Source organism: Ictalurus punctatus, chromosome 5 (assembly GCF_001660625.3).
Source record: "Ictalurus punctatus breed USDA103 chromosome 5, Coco_2.0, whole genome shotgun sequence".
Classification (NCBI taxonomy): domain Eukaryota; kingdom Metazoa; phylum Chordata; class Actinopteri; order Siluriformes; family Ictaluridae; genus Ictalurus; species Ictalurus punctatus.
Window position 1 is genome coordinate 16,547,308 of NC_030420.2, and position 21,771 is coordinate 16,569,078.

At 38.8% G+C, this 21,771-nt stretch overlaps 1 protein-coding gene across 4 annotated transcripts in view; it reads left to right on the top strand.

The window, feature by feature from the left end:
• The first annotated feature begins 2,589 nt into the window (after positions 1–2,589).
• Positions 2,590–21,771, top strand: part of naif1 (nuclear apoptosis inducing factor 1) — a 30,945-nt gene continuing 11,763 nt past the window's right edge. The window contains exon 1 of one of the 4 annotated variants that reach the window (XM_017468901.3): positions 2,590–4,272. In XM_017468901.3, coding sequence (XP_017324390.1) covers positions 3,813–4,272 — 460 coding nt within the window. In that variant the 5' untranslated portion in view covers positions 2,590–3,812. The remainder of the gene's footprint in view (positions 4,273–21,771) is intronic. The other 3 variants (XM_017468900.3, XM_017468899.3, XM_017468898.3) reach the window with 3 other exon arrangements.

The window sequence follows — 21,771 nt, forward strand, 5'->3', positions numbered from 1 at the left end:
TTTTCCCCCCAGACAATCTGCTGCCCACACTCCTACTCCGTAGGTGGCGGTAATGCACCTTAAGTTGGTTTGCCAACCGCCATTAAAACCAAAAGAAGAAGAAACACAGTATGTAGTTCAGTTTTATTCTGTTTAGTTCGTTTCAGCTGAATAATAGTTTGAGTTTGTTTTGTTCAGCTGACGTCAGTGTTTTAGTCTAGTTTATTTGTTATTTGACTGAGTTTATTCATTTAGTATATTTTTGATTTTTGGTTGATAGATTTTTGGGTTAAAATAAAGACCCCTTTTTTGTGGAAAAGCCTGTGTTCTCTTGTCTGCCTGCTTGGTCCCTCAAAAAAGAGTGAATTTACTTTTAAAATTCCAGCAGTTAGAAAGGCTTTTCAATTGTACTAGTTTCCAAAATGTTTCAAAATACTACTGGTGACATCTGGTCAGATCCATGTAAAAGCATCCAGGATACATTTAACTTGTTTCATATTTAGATAAATAAAAGAAAATAAAAAGCAGCAATTACTTTACATAGATTTGCAGCTGCAAATAATAGCAAGCACTGTAATTGACTCATGTTCAGCAGACAGACAAACTAAGGAGTCTATAATTTTAGACGGGACAAACAAACAGCTAGCTCAGATTGCAGAAAGCCAAGGGAATAAAATTAGCTGTACTCTCTAGGTGGGAGGGATGGCATTGCTTTCACTCTCCTGTCAATCATTAGCCAATAGTAGGTATCTACAGTGCATCCGGAAAGTATTCACAGAGCTTCACTTTTTTTGTTATGTTACAGCCTTATTCCAATATAGATTAAATTCATTATTTTCCTCAAAATTCTATAAACAGTACCTCATAATGACAACGTGAGAGAAGTTTGTTTGAAATCTTTGCAAATTTATTAAAAATAAAAAACAAAAAAAGCACATGTACATAAGTATTCACAGCCTTTGCCATGACACTCAAAATTGAGCTCAGGTGCATCCTGTTTTCACTGATCATCCTTGAGATGTTTCCACAACTCGAAGGGCCTTAGTCAGGGAGGTGACCAAAAACGCGATGGTCACGCTGACAGAGCTCCAGCATGTCTCTGTGGAGAGAGGAGAACCTACCAGAAGAAAAACCATCTTTGCAGCACTCCACCAATCAGGCCTGTATGGTTGAGTGGCCAGACAGAAGCCACTCCTCAGTAAAAGGCACATGAAAGCCCGCCTGGAGTTTGCCAAAAGGCACCTGAAGGAATCTCAGACCAAAGATTGAACTCTTTGGCCTGAATGGCAAGCGTCATGTCTGGAGGAAACCAGGCACCAGTCATCACCTGGCCAATACCATCCCTACAGTGACGCATGGTGGTGGCAGCATCATGCTTTGGGGATGTTTTTCAGCGGAAGGAACTGGGAGACTAGTCAGGATCGAGAGAAAGATGAATGCAGCAATGTACAGAGACATCTTTGATGAAAACCTGCTCCTGAGCGCTCTGGACCTCAGACTGGGGTGAAGGTTTATCTTCCAACAGGGCAACGACCCTAAGCATACAGCCAAGATAATGAAGGAGTGGCTACAGGACAACTCTGTGAATGTCCTTGAGTGGCCCAGCCAGAGCCCAGACTTGAACCTGATTGAACATCTCTGGAGAGATCTGAAAATGGCTGTGCACAGATGCTCCCCATCCAACCTGATGGAGCTTGAGAGGTCCTGCAAAGAAGAATGGGAGAAACTGCCCAAAAATAGGTGTGCCAAGCTTGTAGCATCATACTCAAAAAGACTTGAGGCTGTAATTGGTGCAAAGGTGCTTCAACAAAGTATTGAGCAAAGGCTGTGAATACTGATCTACATGTGCTTTTTTTTTGTTTTTTATTTGTAATAAATTTGCAAAGATTTCAAACAAACTTCTTTCTTGTTGTCATTAAGGGGTATTGTTTGTAGAATTTTGAGGAAAATAATGAATTTAATCAATTTTAGAATAAGGCTGTAACATAACGAAATATGGAAAAAGTGAAGTGCTGTGAATACTTTCCGGATGCACTGTAGTACTCTCTTTGGACTTTGTCAGATCAGATGTGTAACAGTGATACAGTGGAAAAGGCAAATGTACTCTCCACTAGGGATGTCACGATATCAAAAATCTAGTAGTCGGTACCGATACCACCAAAAGTACACGATACTCGATACCAAAGTCGATACCACTGTGTGGTTTAAAAAAAAAAAAAAAAAAAAATTTTAATAAAATTAAAAACTCTCCTGGAGGACATCCTCCTCCGGCTAATACTGGAGAGAGAGAGAGAGAGAGAGAGAGAAAAAGAGAGAAAAAGAGAGAGAGGGAGAGATATTTTAGTTATCAAACACCGTCTGACAATGACTAATAAAACAGTGGAGGCTACAAGCACTAAGGTGCACTCATAAGTGCGCGCGCACACACACAAATACACACCCCTTATACTCTGAATGCAAGCATTAGTTTAAATTCAGTAATAGGGAGGCAGGCCAAAAAGATTTATTAAAAGCATGAACATTTGAATAATTATTAGTGACTTTAGGCTACATTTTGCTGACAGGATACAGGCTGAATGGCGATGCATGGTGGCCCATTATGAGGTAGTTTATAACAGTGCAATGCGTTAGCATCATTAACAAATAACTGGCTATTGCTAATATTACATGGATCATAACATTAGCTGGTTTCACGGCCACAATGCCAGCTGCCTCAAACATAATATAGGGCCCGTCTTTCAAGTGCTCCGTTATAAACTACCTCATAATGGGCCACCATGCATCGCCATTCAGCCTGTATCCTGTCAGCAAAATAAAATAAAAATAAAATTTGGGGTAATAAGTAAGAATTTTGGGATACCGAGTAAACAATTTGAGATACTAAGTCAAAGAATTAAGGTAAGTCAACATGTTCAGATATTAAGTCAAACATTCTGAAATTGAATGTTGAGATAATTAGTCAGAATTTTGAAATAAGTCAGAAAAATATCTGAGATGTGAGAGAAAGCATTTTAAGGTACAAAGTGAACATTTTTAAATATTATGTCAGAATTCTGACATACTGTTGCTGCCAAAATTAAAGAAAATGTTATCCTATTATCTGGTAAAAAATATGCTTTCATTCTTCCATAATCTGATCAAAATACAGGTGTAGGCAAAACTACAGTGTAGGCAAAAGTGAAATATTAATAAATTATCTGTGTCCATTTTTGATTTATAATAGTGATAAAACTATTTCTGTGAATGATTGAATACTAGTGTTTCCCTCAACCATGCTTAAAAAATAATTTCTTAACTAGTTATAGTTAAGCAACAAAGCTATGATAATTTTCCCATGATTATATCTGCCATTTACTCCTGATCAGAAATTCAATTGTTTTTAGTCATAGTAAATAAAAATCTTCTGCACAAAAATGAATCTGTATAAGGTGGGTCCACGAGTTAATTTAACTGCTAGAGACTCGCATGAATGAGAGAATTCTCATACATTGCATCAAAGTAGTATGCAGTATACAATACACTTGCGGAGTATACCATTTCAAACAGACCCACCACCATTATCCGCTTAAGACTAGTTTAAGTGACTGTTAGTTCCGCCAATAATCTCAGTAATCGTCACAACTTCCTAAACGGTACAACGAGTAAGGATCCGTGTTACGAAAGTAGGCGGGGTTTTACCCATTACGGCCGTAAACGTCGTGGTTAAAGAAAAGTCGATTCAGGAAGCCATTACGTTGCGCAGTTTAGTCAAGAAAAACTTACTATTTTTTTTTTTTTTTTTTACGTATTTTACGCACTTTAAAATACTTTCCTTAAGTCCTATTCAAAATATTATGGCATCACAGGCAAAGAAGAGAAAAATGAATTTCTCTGAAAGGGAGGTGGAAATCATTGTGGAGGAGATGGAAAAACAAAAGCACATTTTGGTGAACCATTACAACGCTGGCGTCACTCACATCGCCAAAAATAACGCCTGGATGGATATTCTGAAGCGGGTGAACGCTGTGACCAACTGCCAGCGCGAGCTCGCCGAGGTGAAGAAGAAGTGGTCTGATTTGAAAACCGAGGTTCGTCGAAAAGTGGCGCAGGCTCGCGCAGCGATTGAGGACACAGGGGACTGCACCACGGTACCGGTTATTCTTACTGCCATGCAGCAGCGCATTTGTAACCTGTTGGGGGAAGCCACCATCATCAGCTTGCCTGCTGGAGAATCGGGAGAGCAGAGTGCGGAGATTGCGGTACCGGTGTCCGTGCCTATTAGCACAGCCACCACTACCGTTACACTAACGCAGAGTAAGTCAATGGCGTTACTGCAGCGCGGTTTAGCGCTTATTACCGTAAACGATCCTCAAAATAATGGTGGAAAACGTCACCACAACCCAACACAATAACAAATGTTATGAAATGGTGTTAATCGCGACTTTCGTATTATAATGTTCTGTCTGAGCGAAGAGCCGTTTATAGATATGGGACAAGTTTTGACATTCTAGCTAGCAAAACGCTAACGCACTGAAATTTACATTTACAGCTCAACAACTATAAGTTTACTTTAAATGCCCACTGTTGCAATTCTGAGACAATTGAAAAGCAAATTATTTTTGAACAGAGACCAAACCCAGAACTTTATTATTCTGTAAGATCGAATATGGTTTGGGTTTATGAGGTTCCAATTGTTTCTTATTAAGCAATCTCTTCATCTCATAAAAACATTACAATTGGAAACAAACTCAGCAGTGAAAGACATTTGGAGCCTATTAAGAACACACAACGATCATATACACCGATCAGCCATAACATTAATTAACATTAATCGGCACCAATAACCGATTCCTGGAACTATCGGTTATGGGCAAAAATGCATAAAAATCCCAAAATAGTTTTTCCTGGTTGCGTCTGTTGCAGGAGCGGCAGTGAAGGGTCCGCTGCCATTATACAGTACGAGAGCGGCCTCTAGAGGCTAAATAAGATATAACACTGATGCCTCGTGGTGTTTGTTTTTGACACGTGAGACCAGTGCTTAATTAACATTAGCCCATTTGGTGGTCTCGGCGAGATTCACCCCCCCCCCCCCCCCCCCCCAATAATAATTTATTTACTTCAATAATAATAAAATAAAACATAAAAAATAAACAGCCATTGTGGATAGGCGTAACCACAAAAAATAATCTAAAAACAAATTTTCCTTATTATATGTTCAATACAAAGCAAGTGCTAAGAATTTTTTAATGAAAATAAATAACAGTACAAAAATAACATACTGTAATTTAAATAACAGTACAACAAATATACTGTAATTTAAACACTCTGCTGTATCTACATTTGTTTCAAGTAATGTGTGCTTTTACAATTTTACCTTCCTGGCCTTCCATGCTCCAAAATCATTAATAATGTTGTCATATGAGATTTGACCAGCAATGTCATGGTTAATGGTAATCACAGCCAGACTGTTTAGACGCTTCTGTGACATGGTTGAGCTCCTGATGGATTTTGTCGCTTCATTTTGCATCTCATCTAACAATTTTGATTGGTACTGCCGGTAATACGTCAGCAGCATTAGCATAAAAATTATGCCATGATCATTATTGTCCATAATGCCGTAAAAAACTAAATCATCATCACTGATACTCGCACACACGTCACAGTCACACAGACACCAACGGTGATGACTGATAAGTATGGTGTACTTGAATTTTATTTAAAAAATAACCCACTGGTGATTCGTGTCCTGTTGCACTTAATGCAGTCTTGATTGGACAAACAGTTGTGTAAAGTTTTAGTCTGAAGTTTATATTTGTAACACTCAGTTTGTGAATTTTATTTTACATAAACAAAACCTTGGTAAATACGAACAAACAAAAAAGACTGTGAAAAATTGTGATTATTGTTTAACCTTTTGAGCTTTTGTTAAAAAAAAAATTCACAAAAATACTCTGCTTTCATGGATATCAAACAATTAAACACAAACACAACACAGGTTTAGCAAAAGTTGATATAAAGTTTATTTTAAAAAATCTTTGTTAAATATAGGTGTGCAACAATTTATTGGCATTTATATGAGGTAACACATAGGCCAAATTCCCTTAGTCATTCATAACAATGGGTAAGACCAAGGAATATTGTTGTGATGTGTGACAAAAGCTTGTTGAGCTTCACAAAATGGGAAGTGGCTATAAGAAAATTGCACAAGCATCGAAAATGCCCATTTCCACCATCAGGGCAATAATTAAGAAGTGGAAATGTTATGTCATGTCAACCTGGAAGAGGACGTGTGTCTATATTGTCCCAATGCACTGTCAGAAAGATGGTTCAAGTGGCCAAAAAATCTCTAAGAATCACAGCTGGAGAATTGCTGAAATTAGTTGTGTCTTGGGTCAGAAAATCTCCAAAACTACAATCTGAAGTCACCTACATCACCACAAGTTGTTTGGAAAGGTTTCAAGAAAAAAAGCATCTACTGTCATCCAAAAACAAACTCAAGTGTCTTGAGTTTGCCCGACATTACTGGAACTTCAAATGGGATCGGGTTCTATGGTCACATGAAACGAAAATAGAGCTTTTCGTCAATAAACACCAGAGGTGGTTTGTCACACACAGAGAGGTAGCCATATGGAAAAGTACCTCATGCCCACAGTTAAATATGGTGGTGGCTCTTTAATGTTTTTCTGCCAGAGGACCTGGACATTTTGTTAGGATACATGGCATCATGGGCTCTATCAAATATCAACAGATATTAAATGAAAACCTGACTCTCTCTGCCAGAAAGCTTAAAATGGGCCATGGTTGGATCTTCCAGCAGGACAGTGATCCAAAACATACATCAAAATCAACACAAAAATGGTTTACTATCCACAAAATCATCATTATAGGAGAAGACTCAGAGCTGTTATCTTGGCAAAGGGAGGTAGTACAAAGTATGGACTACAACCCCAATTCTGAAAAAGTTTGGACCAAAAGGAGTGAGTTGTAAATGTACTTTGTATTTAAACTAAAACATATATAGACAAGGTATTCGATGTTTTACCTAATCAACTACATAGTTTTTTTGAAGGTAAACATGTATTTTGAAATTGATGCATGAACCACGTTCCAAAAAAGTTGGGACAGGGGCAATTTAGGACTAAGAGCGATGTGACAAGTTGAAATAAGAAGGTGATGTGAAGCAGGTGAGGCAGTCGTCTAATCATAGTATATAAGGAGCCTCCAAAAAAGGCATAGTCCTTCAAGAGCAAGGATGGGTCGAGGCTTGACAATCTGCCTACAGATGCTTTAGCAATAAGGGTGCACCGAATGTTCGGCAGCCGAAATTATTAAATTAATAAGCGAAAAAGCTGAATAAATTTGACCGAACAATGACGTGTTTGATGACGTGACCAAATAGCCTAGCAACCAGAGTGAGACGTGCGAATGTCACAACCTCCACTTCCGGCAACGCGCTCTGAGAGATGAGAAGGCGCGCGCGTGCATGAGTGCTCAGCGAGCACATGCTCTTTGGATGATGGCAACCGTGACATTGTTTACTCTGGTAATGTGCTTTTGTTTTGTTTCTTTTCCGGAGTATTCTGTCACATCGCGAGATGTAAGGGAGTATAGTACAGAAGCAGACAAATCCAAATCGTAATCCAAAAAACGTAGTCACGACAGGCAAAGGGTCGGGTGATCGGCAAACAGGCATAAACGGGGCAAAGCAGGAATCAAAGTCATGGTCATAGAAAACTGGGTCAAAACAAGAAACATGAACTAGTACTATGGACTGGGAGCGGAAAAACCAGCAGGGACTAAATGAACTAATCTATAGTTTAAACTAACTAAATATATCAAGGAATATAACATTAACAACGTATCTAACTATACTATATCTACTATAATACTCTGCGAGGTGTACAGGGAAGCGAGCAGTATATATCCCCAATATAATCAGCCGTATATAACCGAATAGAACCATTTTTTTGCACTCTTGTCAATGCACTTTTTAATGCACTTTTTAGTTGTAGGCTACAGAGTGTACCATTCTTTCAGCAGTCAGTTATAGGCCTAACATAGGCTATTCAAGGGGGGCTCAAAGATGACCACATCAAAATATTTTTATTTTACTCATTTATTTATTTTAAGTTATATTGTTCCTTGTTGGTATGCTATGCCTGCTGAAATAAAAAAAAATGTTCAGTGTTCAATAAATATTTTGAAACTAGTTTTTGTATTGATTTTTTCTTTGAAAAGCAAGAAAAGCACATTTTAACAATCTATTTATGCAATGGTGAAAAAAAATGGCAAAATAAATGGAAAAAACGTGTTCGGCTTTCGGCCAAGTTTTTCATTATATTCGGTTTCGGCGTCAGCCAAGAATTTTCATTTTGGTGCATCCCTATTTAGCAAATAACTCAACACTTTGAGAACAACATTCCCCAAATACAAATCAGAAGGATTTGGGGGCATTTCACCTTCAACAGTATACAATATAATTAAAAGTTTCAAGGAATCTGGTCAAATCTCGGTGCGTAATGGGCAAGGCCGAAAACCACTTCTGAATGCATGTGATCTCTGATCTCTCAGATGTCACCACCATGAGTCTGTAATGGATATCCTGACATGGGCTCGGGAATACTTTGGTAAACCTTTGCCAGTCAACACCATTTGTCACAGATGCAAGTTAAGGCTTTACTATGCAAAGCAGAAGCCATACATCAACACTGTCCAGAATCGTTGCCAACTTCTCTGGGCTCGGTCTCATCTGAGATGGACAGTAACACAGTGGAATCGTGTTTTATGGCCTGACAAGTCAACATTTCAAATAATTTTTGGACTAAACAGCCATCGTGTTCTCCGTGCCAAAGAGGAAAAGGACCATCCAAGCTGTTATCAGCGTCAGGTCCAAAAGCCAGCATCTGTCATGGTATGGGGGTGTGTCAGTGCCCATGGCATGGGTAAATTGCACATCTGTGGGGGCACCATTAATGCAGAAAGATATGTACACATTTTGGAGCAACATATGCTGCCATCCAGAGCAGGAAAACGCCAAACCACATTCTGCCCGGATTACAAGCGCATGGTTGCATAAGCAGAGAGTGCAGGTGCTAGCATGGCTTGCCTGCAGGCCTGAACTGTCTCCGATTGAGAATGTGTGGCACATTATGAAGCGCAAAATAAGGCAAGAAGGCCCCGTACAGTTGCGCAGCTGAAGAAATGCATAATGGATGAATGGGGGGAAATTCCCTTGCTAAATTTAACCAACTGGTATCTTCAGTGCCCAAATAAGTCTTATTAAAATAAAATGTTCTTACAGTGGTAAACAGTCGACTGTCCCAACTTTTTTCGAGTGTTTTGCAGTCATCAGATTTGAAATGAGTGTATATTTTCAAAAATAAATTAAATTCCCAAAGTTAAACATCAAATAATGTGTGAATAATGTGTTTTCTATATAGAACAGGGTGGATTGAATTTTCAAATGACACATTTTTTTTTTCTGCATTTTCCATACTGTCCCAACTTTTCCAGAATTGGGGTTTTAAAAGGGTGCCAATAATTGTTGCACATCTATATTTAACCAAGACTTATTTTTGGATAAAGTTTAAACAGTTAAGACGATGTTTGACAGCCTTCTTTGCTCATATTTACTAAGGGTGCCAATAATAGTTTTCATTAGTCGTCTTCTTCTTCTTCCTCTTATTATTATTATTATTATTATTATTAGTATTCAAGCCCAGAAGGGGTAAAGAACCCTATTGTTTTTTTTAGTTTTCTTATTATTAGGGGTCAAGCCCCAAAGGGGCTGAGTCCTAGAAATTAAATTCTCCCGCCATTTTGAATTTTCTAAGAAACCTACTTTTTCAAACTCGTTCTAGGCCATTTGTCCGATTTACATGAAAATTGGCATGCATCATCTAGAGATACTTACGACAAAAAGAATTTCACAGAATTTTGATAAACCATATGTTTCGAATGGCGCTTCAACGAATTCGACGGCGAGCACACCAAAATAACATGAGGGTATATCTCCGTAACACTTTTTGAGGGATTATGATGAAACTTGGAATGTCTCATCAGCATTAGGCCAGGAGGTTAGCTGCAGTGTTTCGGAACAGCAACACCTAGTGGTCAAGAGATGTGAAAAAAACAAATTTTTGTTAATAACTTTTGAACAGTTTGTCATCAAATCATTAAATTGGTCTCATTAGATTCAGGGGGGAGGGCATACCTATGTAAATTCCTATGTGGGCCATTTTGTATGTTGCCCATTTTGAATTTAGATATAAAATGCTGTATGTTACGAATGACTTGGTATATCCTTACGAAACTTTGTATGTGTCTTTGGGACGAGGCTCTGAAGGGACTCAAAGTTTTGGGACAGCACCACCTTGTGGTCAAAAATTATAATGCTATTTCTAAAAATGCTAATAGGTATTGACTCGTTTTGCCTGCTGTCATGAGACTTGTCTTGTAGATTCTGTGCTTCAGGCCGAGAACAACGATACCAGTTATGTCATGGTCGAGCAAACTTCCTGTCCGCTATTTTTAAATGTTTTTAAAAGCCTAATTTTTCAAACTCTACCTAGACCATTTGTCTGATTTGCACGAAAATTGGCCTGCATCATCTAGAGCAGAGGTTCTCAACCTTTTGTAACTAAACTCCACCCAAGCCTCCCCTACCATGTGCCCCCCCCCCCCCCATTGGTGGAGACTAAGTAAAATGATTCTATATAAATTCTATCTTTATATATCCTAATCTATAATCTGCTTTGATAGATCGATAGATAGATTTTTTGCTTTTTTCTCAATTACTTTTCATAGCTTTTATGATTTTTTAAAATGACTTTTATAAAACTATATAACGGACAGGTATGGAACATGAATAATCAGAAATGTTTCTGAACACTATAACTACTTTGAACAACAGAACTAGGTTGTAATAACGTGTACTATTTTACATGTAAAACGTTGCATTCCATTCGTCTTGCATTCTAAAAACATTTGCATACGAATTATGCAAATCAGGATGAAGGGGTATCTCGTTAGCCATAAAATTGTTAAATCAATCAGTGGGACACCTGCGCTTGCTTCTTTTTACATTCACATCTATAGCCTGGTTTATACTCAACGCATCTGCAATAGTGCGAGGGAGCTTGCGGCAAAAGTGACATAATCGCGGAGTGGGTGGTCGAGCATGTTGAGTGTGCGAGGCCTCATTTCACGTGGCAGTGTGCACGGCATTTATTGTAACTTGCTCCACACCCGAAAGTGAATGACTTCGAGGCGACTCTTGCCGAAAGGTACGATTGTACAGGCATCTCTATGATCCATCCATGCGGGACCATAGAGATAGACAGATGGCAGAAAATTCATGGAAAGGTTTTTAAAAAATAGTGATTTTGATTTGCTTTGTACATACTGTTGAAAGAATAAAGCCAAAGCTGAAAGTTTTTTGGGGCTGAACCATGTTTTCATTCATCAGTATCTTCACAAATAAACCAGTCACTACACCACACCGTCAGGCGTTGAGTAAACCTCATTCTTTTGTCTTATACATAAAGACATTTACATGGATGGGCGGCCATACAGAGTGATGATTCTGTAATAACTTTCTTTTGTCTCTATATGTAAAGAGACATTTGCATTGATGGGCGAACATAATCACATGATTTTGTAAATGTGAGAAATGACATTTGCAGGAAGCACCCACTTTTTGCTTATGTCTATAGTAATTGCTAACATTTACAAAATGAGCCTAGAATAAATAATGTCTATTTAATGAAAGTGGTGGACCATGTTTAAGAAACATTTTAATGAAATGAATAAAATAAAAAAAAATGAGGTTGTTCAATTTAATTTAGGCTACATGCTCATATTTATAGCTATATTTTGTTGTAATGTGACACGTGATATTCCTCAGCGTTCAGCAACTCCAAGCGTCATGTTTGTACGCGTTGCAATGGTTGTTCCGACAAACTACTTCTTTTAACTGCTTCCTGTTGGTTTATAGGACGATTACTCCAAGTCATCCACTTTTCTTTCAAAGAATATTACAATGTCGAGCACATCAAGTATAAACGCCTCATCCGTTTGCGGTGGTGTGCACGCAGTCAGTGGAGGCTCGCAGTATGGAACCAGGGGAAAGTATAAACAAGGCTTATGTCAGCTGCCGTGTGATCAATAGAATGTGTTTCTCTGGGTCTCAGCCACTCACTGAACAGAGCAGACGCAGAGAGAGGTGTGAGTTCAGCGGGAAAGCAAGACCTCGCACTTGCAGGACAGTACTGGCCACATTTGGAAAGTTGCTAAGGTTTGTCCAAAAAGTAGCTAGATTTGTCGTTGGGTACTTTTTTACAAAAAACAAAAGTCGCTAAAGGAGTCTGAAAAGTCGCTAAGTTGGCAACACAGGTCTGCACTGACAGCTTGAAAAAAGGCAGGTTAAGCTCCACCTCTCCCCAACAAAAAGAAAATTCAGAAGGAGAGGGAATGCAGGGTTTTTCATTTATGCACAGTCTATTTGAAAATCAATAAAATACACAGAGTACCCAAATGATGCCCTGTCGGTTTTCCTGAAAACTATTTGCATCCCCCTTCCGATCTAGAGGCACTAAGTTATTCACGACAAAAAGTTATTCACAGAATTTTGATAAACCATACTGTTTTCTAATGGCGCTTCAATGAATTTGAAGAATGCGCAAAATTGAACATGAGGCTGTATCTCTGCAACGCTTTGAAGGATTGTGGTGAAACTTGGTAATCTTCATCAGCATTAGGCCCTGAGGTTACATGCATCGTTTCGGCACACTGCCCCCTACTGGTCATGAGATCGCTGCACGGCATGTACATGGCAGTCTCACAAATGTTTGTTTCACCATGAAAAAGAAAGTTGTTAAAACATACAATGTCCAATCTGCTCTAAACTTCACATGTTTTATAAAAGTCCCGCCTGAAGATATCTACATGCCAATAATCAGTTGTAGTCATAGCGCCATAGCGCCACCTGCTGGCAACAACCATTTCCAGGACTCATACTTTAACAAACTCCTTCCAGAGATATAATCAAATCAACATCATATTCAGTCAGTCTAATCTAAAGGCCTTGCTGATATGAAATTGCAAAGCTTTTGAGTTTTCATTGAAGGGCGTGTCCGTGGTGGCCTGACAAAAGTGGTGAACATTTACATCTGCTAAGGTTTTACAATTGAGCGTGGCAAAATGGCTCGATAGCGCCACCTACAGAATTTTGTGTGCCTCGCGCTACATTTCACCTACAAATATGAAATTTGGTAAACATGTGTAACATGCCAATACATACAAAAAGGTCTCTGGTACCCATGCCCTAAACTCAACAGGAAGTCAGCCATTTTGATTTTTCTCTTAAATTTCTGCTCAGATTTTGCTCAGATCTGTGATCTCTAGGTGGATCTCTAGGTGGATTTTAATGAACTCCACCTAGAGATTTCATCGAATCGACATCATATTCGGTCAGTCTCATCTAAAGGCCTTGACAATGCTAAATTGCAAAAAGCTTTTGTGTTTTTGCTTGCACGGCTTGGGTGTGGCGGTCTCACAATGTTTGATGTTTTGCCATGAAACAGGAAGTTGTTATAAGTCAAACATACAATGTCCAATCTGCTCCAAACTTAACAAGTTTGATAAAAGTCCCGGCCTGAAGATATCTCCATGCCAATATTCAGTTATAGTCATAGCACCACCCGCTGGCAACAGGAAATGACATGTTTTACTCTGATCTATTCCTAGCAACATATAAAAATATGCCAGCGAATTCTAAACATGTTACCAACATGCTAGAAACATGTTAAACATGCTAGCAACACTTAGCTAAGTGCTAAAGCATGCTATTAATGCCATGAAACAGGAAGTTGTTATAACTCAAACATACAATGTTCAATCTGTACCTTCACATATTAACTTCACATATTTGATATGAATCTACATGCCAATATTCAGTTATAGTCATAGCGCCACCTACTGCCAACAGGAAATTACATGTTTTATATCGCTATACACTTCTAACAACATATAAGTGCTAAAAAATGCTAAAAAATGGAATGGCATTCCCTGGCAGAGCAGCCCCAACATGCACAACGGTGCAAGGTCCTGTTCATTGCTGCTTGCAGCTTTAATTTTATGTTGTATTTCGTTTTAAGATCTAAAATTCTTAGTATTAGATATACACAAAAACAGAAGAAATCACGGTGGGGCAATTATTTTTTCACAGCACTGTACTTTATCTCTTACCACTGTTATCCCATACAGTTGTACAAATTCCCTATATGAAGTCAAGGTGGTCTGTTCTCTAAACTCTGGGCTAGGACCACCCTTGGATGTAAAAAAAAAAAAAAAAAAATTAAAAAGATGTCAACTGCTCTTTTTTAGTTGATCTATGTTTCTATTTCTTTTTATGGCATGTAAATATACCCTAGATTTTTACAATCAAAAGGATAACAAATGGGATATATATGCTGCCGCTGTACTTTTTTATTCTATTCCCTGATATCAATTTCTTCTGTATTACCCACATCCATACAAACTCCATGTCTCTGTGTCTGATTGGGCTAATGTCTACCACCCACTTTGGGAGTTTGTCAAATACTACCCCTACTGGATTTTCAGAAAAGTGTCATTGTAAGGCTCAAGTTACCTAGACTCAGATGTGAGTGGAAGTTTAAAAACAGGTCTAAATGGATTCCCTCTTCTGTATAATGCAAATTGTGTCATAGATTACTTAATGCACAATACTCAACTTAAATGGTAAGAATGTAAAAGTCTCCCTATTAGGGTCACGGTGATGGCAATTGGGCGAGTGTCCAAAAAATTTACACATCCACATTTTAGGAGTATTCTTGTACACAACAGGCCCTTTACCTGGACTGATGTTGTATTACAACAGCGACAGTTAGGTAAATGTACAAAAATATTTACAAAACCAGGTCCTTGGTTGCTCTGTAATTTTCAAAAAACACACAGCAACTGCAGTTCTTTTTATTACACAGGAATTTTCTGTCTAATATTCACTTACACAACAGCATATAAGAATACTTCTTTTACTCACTTTCTTTCTCCAATACAAAGGTTTTGATTCATACATTCACACTTTGTCTCCTTATGTCTGAAGCTCACTCACACAGCTATTTATTGAGAACTCATGTTTCTTACAATAAAAAAATAGTGATTTTTCTTAATGTAGGGCTCCAGGCATGTTGTCTCTACCTGAGTGGAACCTGCCAAGCAAGGACACCCCACCCGTGCAATCCACTCATACTGAGAGGACCCCAACCCACTATACACACGCAGTACTGAGCACCCCAAGACCAAGATCTTTAACACAAGAGAACAACACTCAAAATGGAGTAATCAGCACCCAACAAGTGACACGCTGAGCCAACAAATTGGAGCATTCAGTTGCTAGATCGATGTTGTGCTTACTATACCCTAGGCCAGCGATAGGGGTATTCGATAGAGTACCTCACAGCAGGTGCTGTGAATGGTTCAGGGTCAGGTAGGCCAGGCCTGCCAGGAACTCACCCAGATGAGAAACAACCACCCACAGCCCCTAAGGTAGGAACAATCACAAAGGAAAAAAGAGAAAAGAGACTCCACAGCCACCAAGATAGGGACAATCCAAGATCCATGATGGCGCCAGTGTATCTGTCGGCATGTCATCTCTCTTGTCTTTCCCGTCTATTACAGTTTGTTGTATCTGTTATGTCTGTTCGTCTGGCATCTGTGCTGTTTTTACTTTGTATTGTGCCACTCTGGTATCATGTATACTCAGTGTTGATCTAAGATCGTCAAGCTTCGCTCAACATCAAAGGTTGTATGGGAGCTCATCTGGGATTTTGTCCTGCTCTGCATTCTTGTTTTCAGTCCTTGTCCAGACAACCCGCTGTGGAGTGCACTCGCCAGCTACCTTGCCGCGTTCCTCCTCTAAGGAAGCGCCGCAGGAAGAAAGGGAATCGTAGTGGTGTTCGGCTGAGAATCAGACGGGCAAATGCTTTCTCCATACAATCGATGGAGATTCCCTTGGTTACTATAAGCTTGGAGGGACTCCACTTGACGCGACGCTCATGGGATTACAGATGTTTTTCATCTGCCTATTTTCCCAGACTTTCTACGCTCATCTAATTGCTCTGCTCCTCCACGATTACGGATGTCATAGAGGAGTGAACTGCTTAAATCTCTGCCAACTGGATTTCGTTCAACAGGATCTGACCCCGTTACTTCAATCTCCTCTGAATATGGCCTTAGTTAACGCTTGGTCTGTGTGCAGCAAAACTACTTTGGTGCTTAAAGCATTTGATTGGTATGAAAGGTACTGCCTTACAATGGTGCAGCTCATATCTTAAAGACAGGTCATTTTCGGTAGCGTTGGGTAATTTCTCCTCATCTTTCACTCCTAATCTTAGTGGTGTACCTCACGGCTCCATTCTGGGCCCACTTCTTTTTAACGTATATATGCGTCCGTTGGGGAATATTATTAGAGTGCACAATGTATTTTTTCATTTATTTGCTGATGATACCCAGTTGTACATACCATTGAAAGCTGGGGACTCCATTCAACCATTGTTGGACTGTCTCGGCGATATTAAAAATGGTTGACAAATAACTTTCTCCAACTTAATGAAGCCAAAACCGAAATAATTGTTTTTGGTCCCCCGAGATTGAGAGATGGTCTCATTAATGAGCTTTGTAATCATCCCCTCAATTTCTTCCCAGGTTAGGAACCTTGGTATCATCCTAGACTCAGAATTATGCTTAACCAAGCAAATAAATTTTGGTCATTAAGAATAGTTTTTTATCAATTACGGCTTATTTCTAAACTTAAAACATTTTTGTTTTTCCAAGATTTAGAGAAGGTTATTCATGCTTTTACAACATCGTGGATAGATTATTTTAATTCATTGTAGTTGGGTCTTCCTCAGTCATCTCTTCCTCATCTCCAGATGGTTCAGAATGCAGCCTAAGACTGCTGGCCAGGGCAAAGAAATATAATCATGTTTCCCAATTACAGCATCGCTCCAATGGCTCCCGGTCCATTTTAGGATCCTGTTTAAGATTCTGTTGTTTGTCTTTAAAACTCTTAATGATCAAGCTATGTCTTATCTCAAAGATTTTCTTACACCACATTCAGCTAGCAGATTTTTAAGATCTTCTGATAGGTTTCTTCTGTATGTCCCTCGATCCCGTTTAAAAACTAAGGGGGATAGAGCTTTTTCAGTTGCCACCGCTCGTTTATGGAATCATTTGCCGCTGGACAGCTGCCTTGCACCATCAGTTATCATTTTTAAAAGAGGCTGAAAGCATATCTCTCCTCCCAGGCATTTTTATTCCTTAATATTGTTAATATTGTGAATATTCATTTAATCAGATTTTTACTATTGTCTGTCTTTATTTAATTTTATTCTGTTTTCTATTTTACTTTTCTTACTCTGTTCAGCACTTTGGTCAGCTTTGCTGTGTTAAATGTGTTAAATGTGGTATCCGCAGGGTTTTGCAGGCTTCTCTCTTTCTATGTATTTTTACCTCATTTATATTTCACTGTATCCATCAAGGCCCTCTTACAGCAAAATACATTTTGCATGCAGCTGTATCTTTTTTAGATCCAAAACCCCTATGCTCAATTTAGTTCTTTAATTTGAAGAAGCCCATGAGTGTTCTTAGTACCTCAGGCTGAGCCACAGCAAACCACACAAGCAAATTATCTAAAAGCAAAAATGCTTACCTTCTTCAAGGTGGCCACCTTGCTCATGCAGTTAGTCCCTCACCCTACCTGGCTTTTGTTCCAATCCTGCCAACTATGCCAATTTTATGTGGTGGAAAATCTCTTCAATCAAAGGTAAAAAATGTCCAGAGTCGAGGGTCTAAGGATGCCAAAAATCAGACTTTTTGAAAATACAACAAAGCCGAGACTTCTGTGGATCACCTCAATGAATAAATTGGTGGCACAGGCTTTTACATAATTCTGAAATAGTGATCTAATTTAGGTGTGGTTTTACCCCATTTCTCTTTTAGTCACACCCCAGCCTTTTGCCACAATTAATTCATCATTCAATTCATCTTAAACTCTAGAGACTGCTGTATGTGAAAATCCCAGGAGTTCAGCAGTTTCTGAAATACTCAAACCAGCCCATCTGGTACCAATATCCATGACATGACCAAAGTCACAGAAATTACACTTTCTTCATTCTGATGTTTGACATTACTTGAACATTACCTGAAGCTCTTTACCTATATCTGCATGAATTTATTCATTGTGCTCCTGCCACATGATGATTACATAACTGCATGAGTATACAGTTGTTCCTAATAAAGTGGACATTGAGTGTATTTATGAACACATTTATGTTTCTGACACCCAACATCACAGTGTAACATTTTAGAAAACAAATTCTTGCTGGTTGTCCTTGTTTTTTAGTTTTTCCTGTTTTGCTGCCTTGTTTAAAAAAAAAAAAAAAAGAAGGCACATAGTTAGTTGATTTAGGTCCACTTGTATGCAATCAAAATGTCACACAATCTGTCACATGATGTCTGTATATATACATCTGTTCTGAAAGGCTTCTGAGTCTGTCTACATATATATATGTGTGTATATGTATGTGTATATATATATATATATATACAGTGAGGGAAAAAAGTATTTGATCCCCTGCTGATTTTGTACGTTTGCCCACTGACAAAGAAATGATCATTCTATAACTTTAATGGTAGATTTATTTGAACAGTGAGAGACAGAATAACAACAAAAAAATCCAGAAAAATGCACGTCAAAAATGTTATAAATTGATTTGCATTTTAATGAGGGAAATAAGTATTTGACCCCTCTGCAAAACATGACTTAGTACTTGGTTTAAAAACCCTTGTTGGCAATCACAGAGGTCAGACGTTTCTTGTAGTTGGCCACCAGGTTTGCACACATCTCAGGAGGGATTTTGTCCCACTCCTCTTTGCAGATCTTCTCCAAATCATTAAGGTTTCGAGGCTGACGTTTGGCAACTTGAACCTTCAGCTCTCTCCACAGATTTTCTATGGGATTTAGGTCTGGAGACTGCCTAGGTCACTCCAGGACCTTAATGTGCTTCTTCTTGAGCCACTCCTTTGTTGCCTTGGCCGTGTGTTTTGGGTCATTGTCATGCTGGAATATCCATCCACGACCCATTTTCAATGCCCTGTCTGAGGGAAGGAGGTTTTCACCCAAGATTTGACGGTACATGGCCCCGTCCATCGTCCCTTTGATGCGGTGAAGTTGTCCTGTCCCCTTAGCAGAAAAAAAACCCCAAAGCATAATGTTTCCACCTCCATGTTTGACGGTGGGGATGGTGTTATTGGGGTCATAGGCAGCATTCCTCCGCCTCCAAACACGACGAGTTGAGTTGATGCCAAAGAACTCCATTTTGGTCTCATCTGACCTCAACACTTTCACCCAGTTGTCCTCTGAATCATTCAGATGTTCATTGGAAAACTTTAGACGGGCATGTATATGTGCTTTCTTGAGCAGCGGACCTTGCGCGCGCTGCAGGATTTCAGTCCTTCACGGCGTAGTGTGTTACCAATTGTTTTCTTGGTGACTATGGTCCCAGCTGCCTTGAGATCATTGACAAGATCCTCCCGTGTAGTTCTGGGCTGATTCCTCACTGTTCTCATGATCACTGCAACTCCACGAGGTGAGATCTTGCATGGAGCCCCAGGCCGAAGGAGATTGACAGTTCTTTTGTGCTTCTTCCATTTGCGAATAATCGCACCAACTGTTGTCCCCTTCTCACCAAGCTGCTTCGCAATGGTCTTGTAGCCCATTCCAGACTTGTGTAGGTCTACAGTCTTGTCCCTGACATCCTTGGAGAGCTCTTTGGTCTTGGCCATGGTGGAGAGTTTGGAATCTGATTGATTTATTGCTTCAGTGGACAGGTGTCTTTTATACAGGTAACAAACTGATATTAGGAGCACTCCCTTTAAGAGTGTGCTCCTAATCTCAGCTCGTTACCTGTATAAAAGACACCTGGGAGCCAGAAATCTTTCTGATTGAGAGGGGGTCAAATACTTTTTTCCCTCATTAAAATGCAAATTAATTTATAAAATTTTTGACATGCGTTTTTCTGGATTTTTTTGTTGTTATTCTGTCTCTCACTGTTCAAATAAATCTACCATTAAAATTATAGACTGATCATTTCTTTGTCAGTGGGCAAACGTCCAAAATCAGCAGGGGATCAAATACTTTTTTCCCTCACTGTATATATATATATAATGTATATGTGTGTGTGTGTGTGTGTGTGTGTGTGAGTGTGTATATTAGGGATGCACCGAAATGAAAATTCTTGGCCGAAGCCGAAACCGAATATAATTAAAAACTTGGCCGAATACCGAACACGTTTTTTCATGTTTTTTCCGTTTATTTTTCCATTTTTTTCATCATTGCATAGATTAAATAGTCAAAATGTGCTTTTTACTATTTTGTCTTGCCTTTCAAAGAAAAAAATCAATTACAAAAACTACAATTTCAAAATATTTATTTAACACTGAACATTTTTTTTCATTCCAGCAGGCATAGGCTACCAACAAGGCACAATATAACTTTAAATAAATAAATTAGTAAAATAAAAATATTTTTTATGTGGTCATCTTTGAGCCCCCCTTTAATAGCCTATGTTAGGCCTATAACTGACTGCTGAAAGAATGGAACACTCTGTAGCTTACAACTAAATAGTGCATTGAAAAGTGCATTGACGAATGCAAAAAATGGTTCTATTCGGTTATATACGGCTGATTATATTGGGGATATATACCGCTTGCTTCCCTGTACACCTCGTGGAGTATTATAGTAGATATAGTATAGTTAGATACGTTGTTAATGTTATGTTCCTTTAAATAAATACGTCTTTACCTGCTTCCGTACTCTACTCCCTTACGTCTCACGACGTGACAGAATACTCCAGAACAGAAACAAAACAAATGCACGTGTCCACAGTAAACAATGTCACGGTTGTCAACATCTGAAGAGCATGCGTTCGTGCACGTAGCTCCGAGCGCGCTGCCGGAAGTGGAGGTTGTGAAATTTGCGCATCTCACTCTGGTTGCTAGGCTATTTGGCACGTCATCAAACACGTCATTGTTCAGTCAAATTTATTCGGCCTTTTCACTTATTCGGTCGAACACCAAAAGTGCATTTTTTGCTATTTTTGGCCAAATAATTTTGGTTGCCGAACATTCGGTGCATCCCTAATAAATTATATATATATATATATATATATATATATATATATATATATATACATACATACATATACATATATACATATATACACACAACCCCAATTCCAAAAAAGTTGGGACACTGTAAAGTGTAAATAAAAACAGAATGCAATGATTTGCAAATCTCATTAACCCATTATTTATTATTTGTTATTCACAACAGAACATAGAAAACATATCAAATGTTTAAACTGAGTAAATGTACCATTTTAAGAAAAAATAAGGTAATTTTAATTTTGATGGCTGCAGCACATCTCAAAAAACTTGGGACGGGGGCATCAAAGGCTGAAAAAGTATGTGTTACTAAAAATAAACAGCTTGAGGAACATTTTGCAACTAATTAATTGGCAACAGGTCAGTAACATGATTGGGTATTAAAAAGTGTATCTGAGAGAGGCAAAGATGGGATGGAATCTGGATGGAAGCATATGTTGCTCTAAAACCTGTATATACCTTTCAGCATTGCTGGTGCATTTCCAGATGTGCAAGCTGCCCATTCCACAGGCACTAATGTACCCCCATAGCATCAGAGATGCAGATCCCTCTCCTCTTTACACCCCT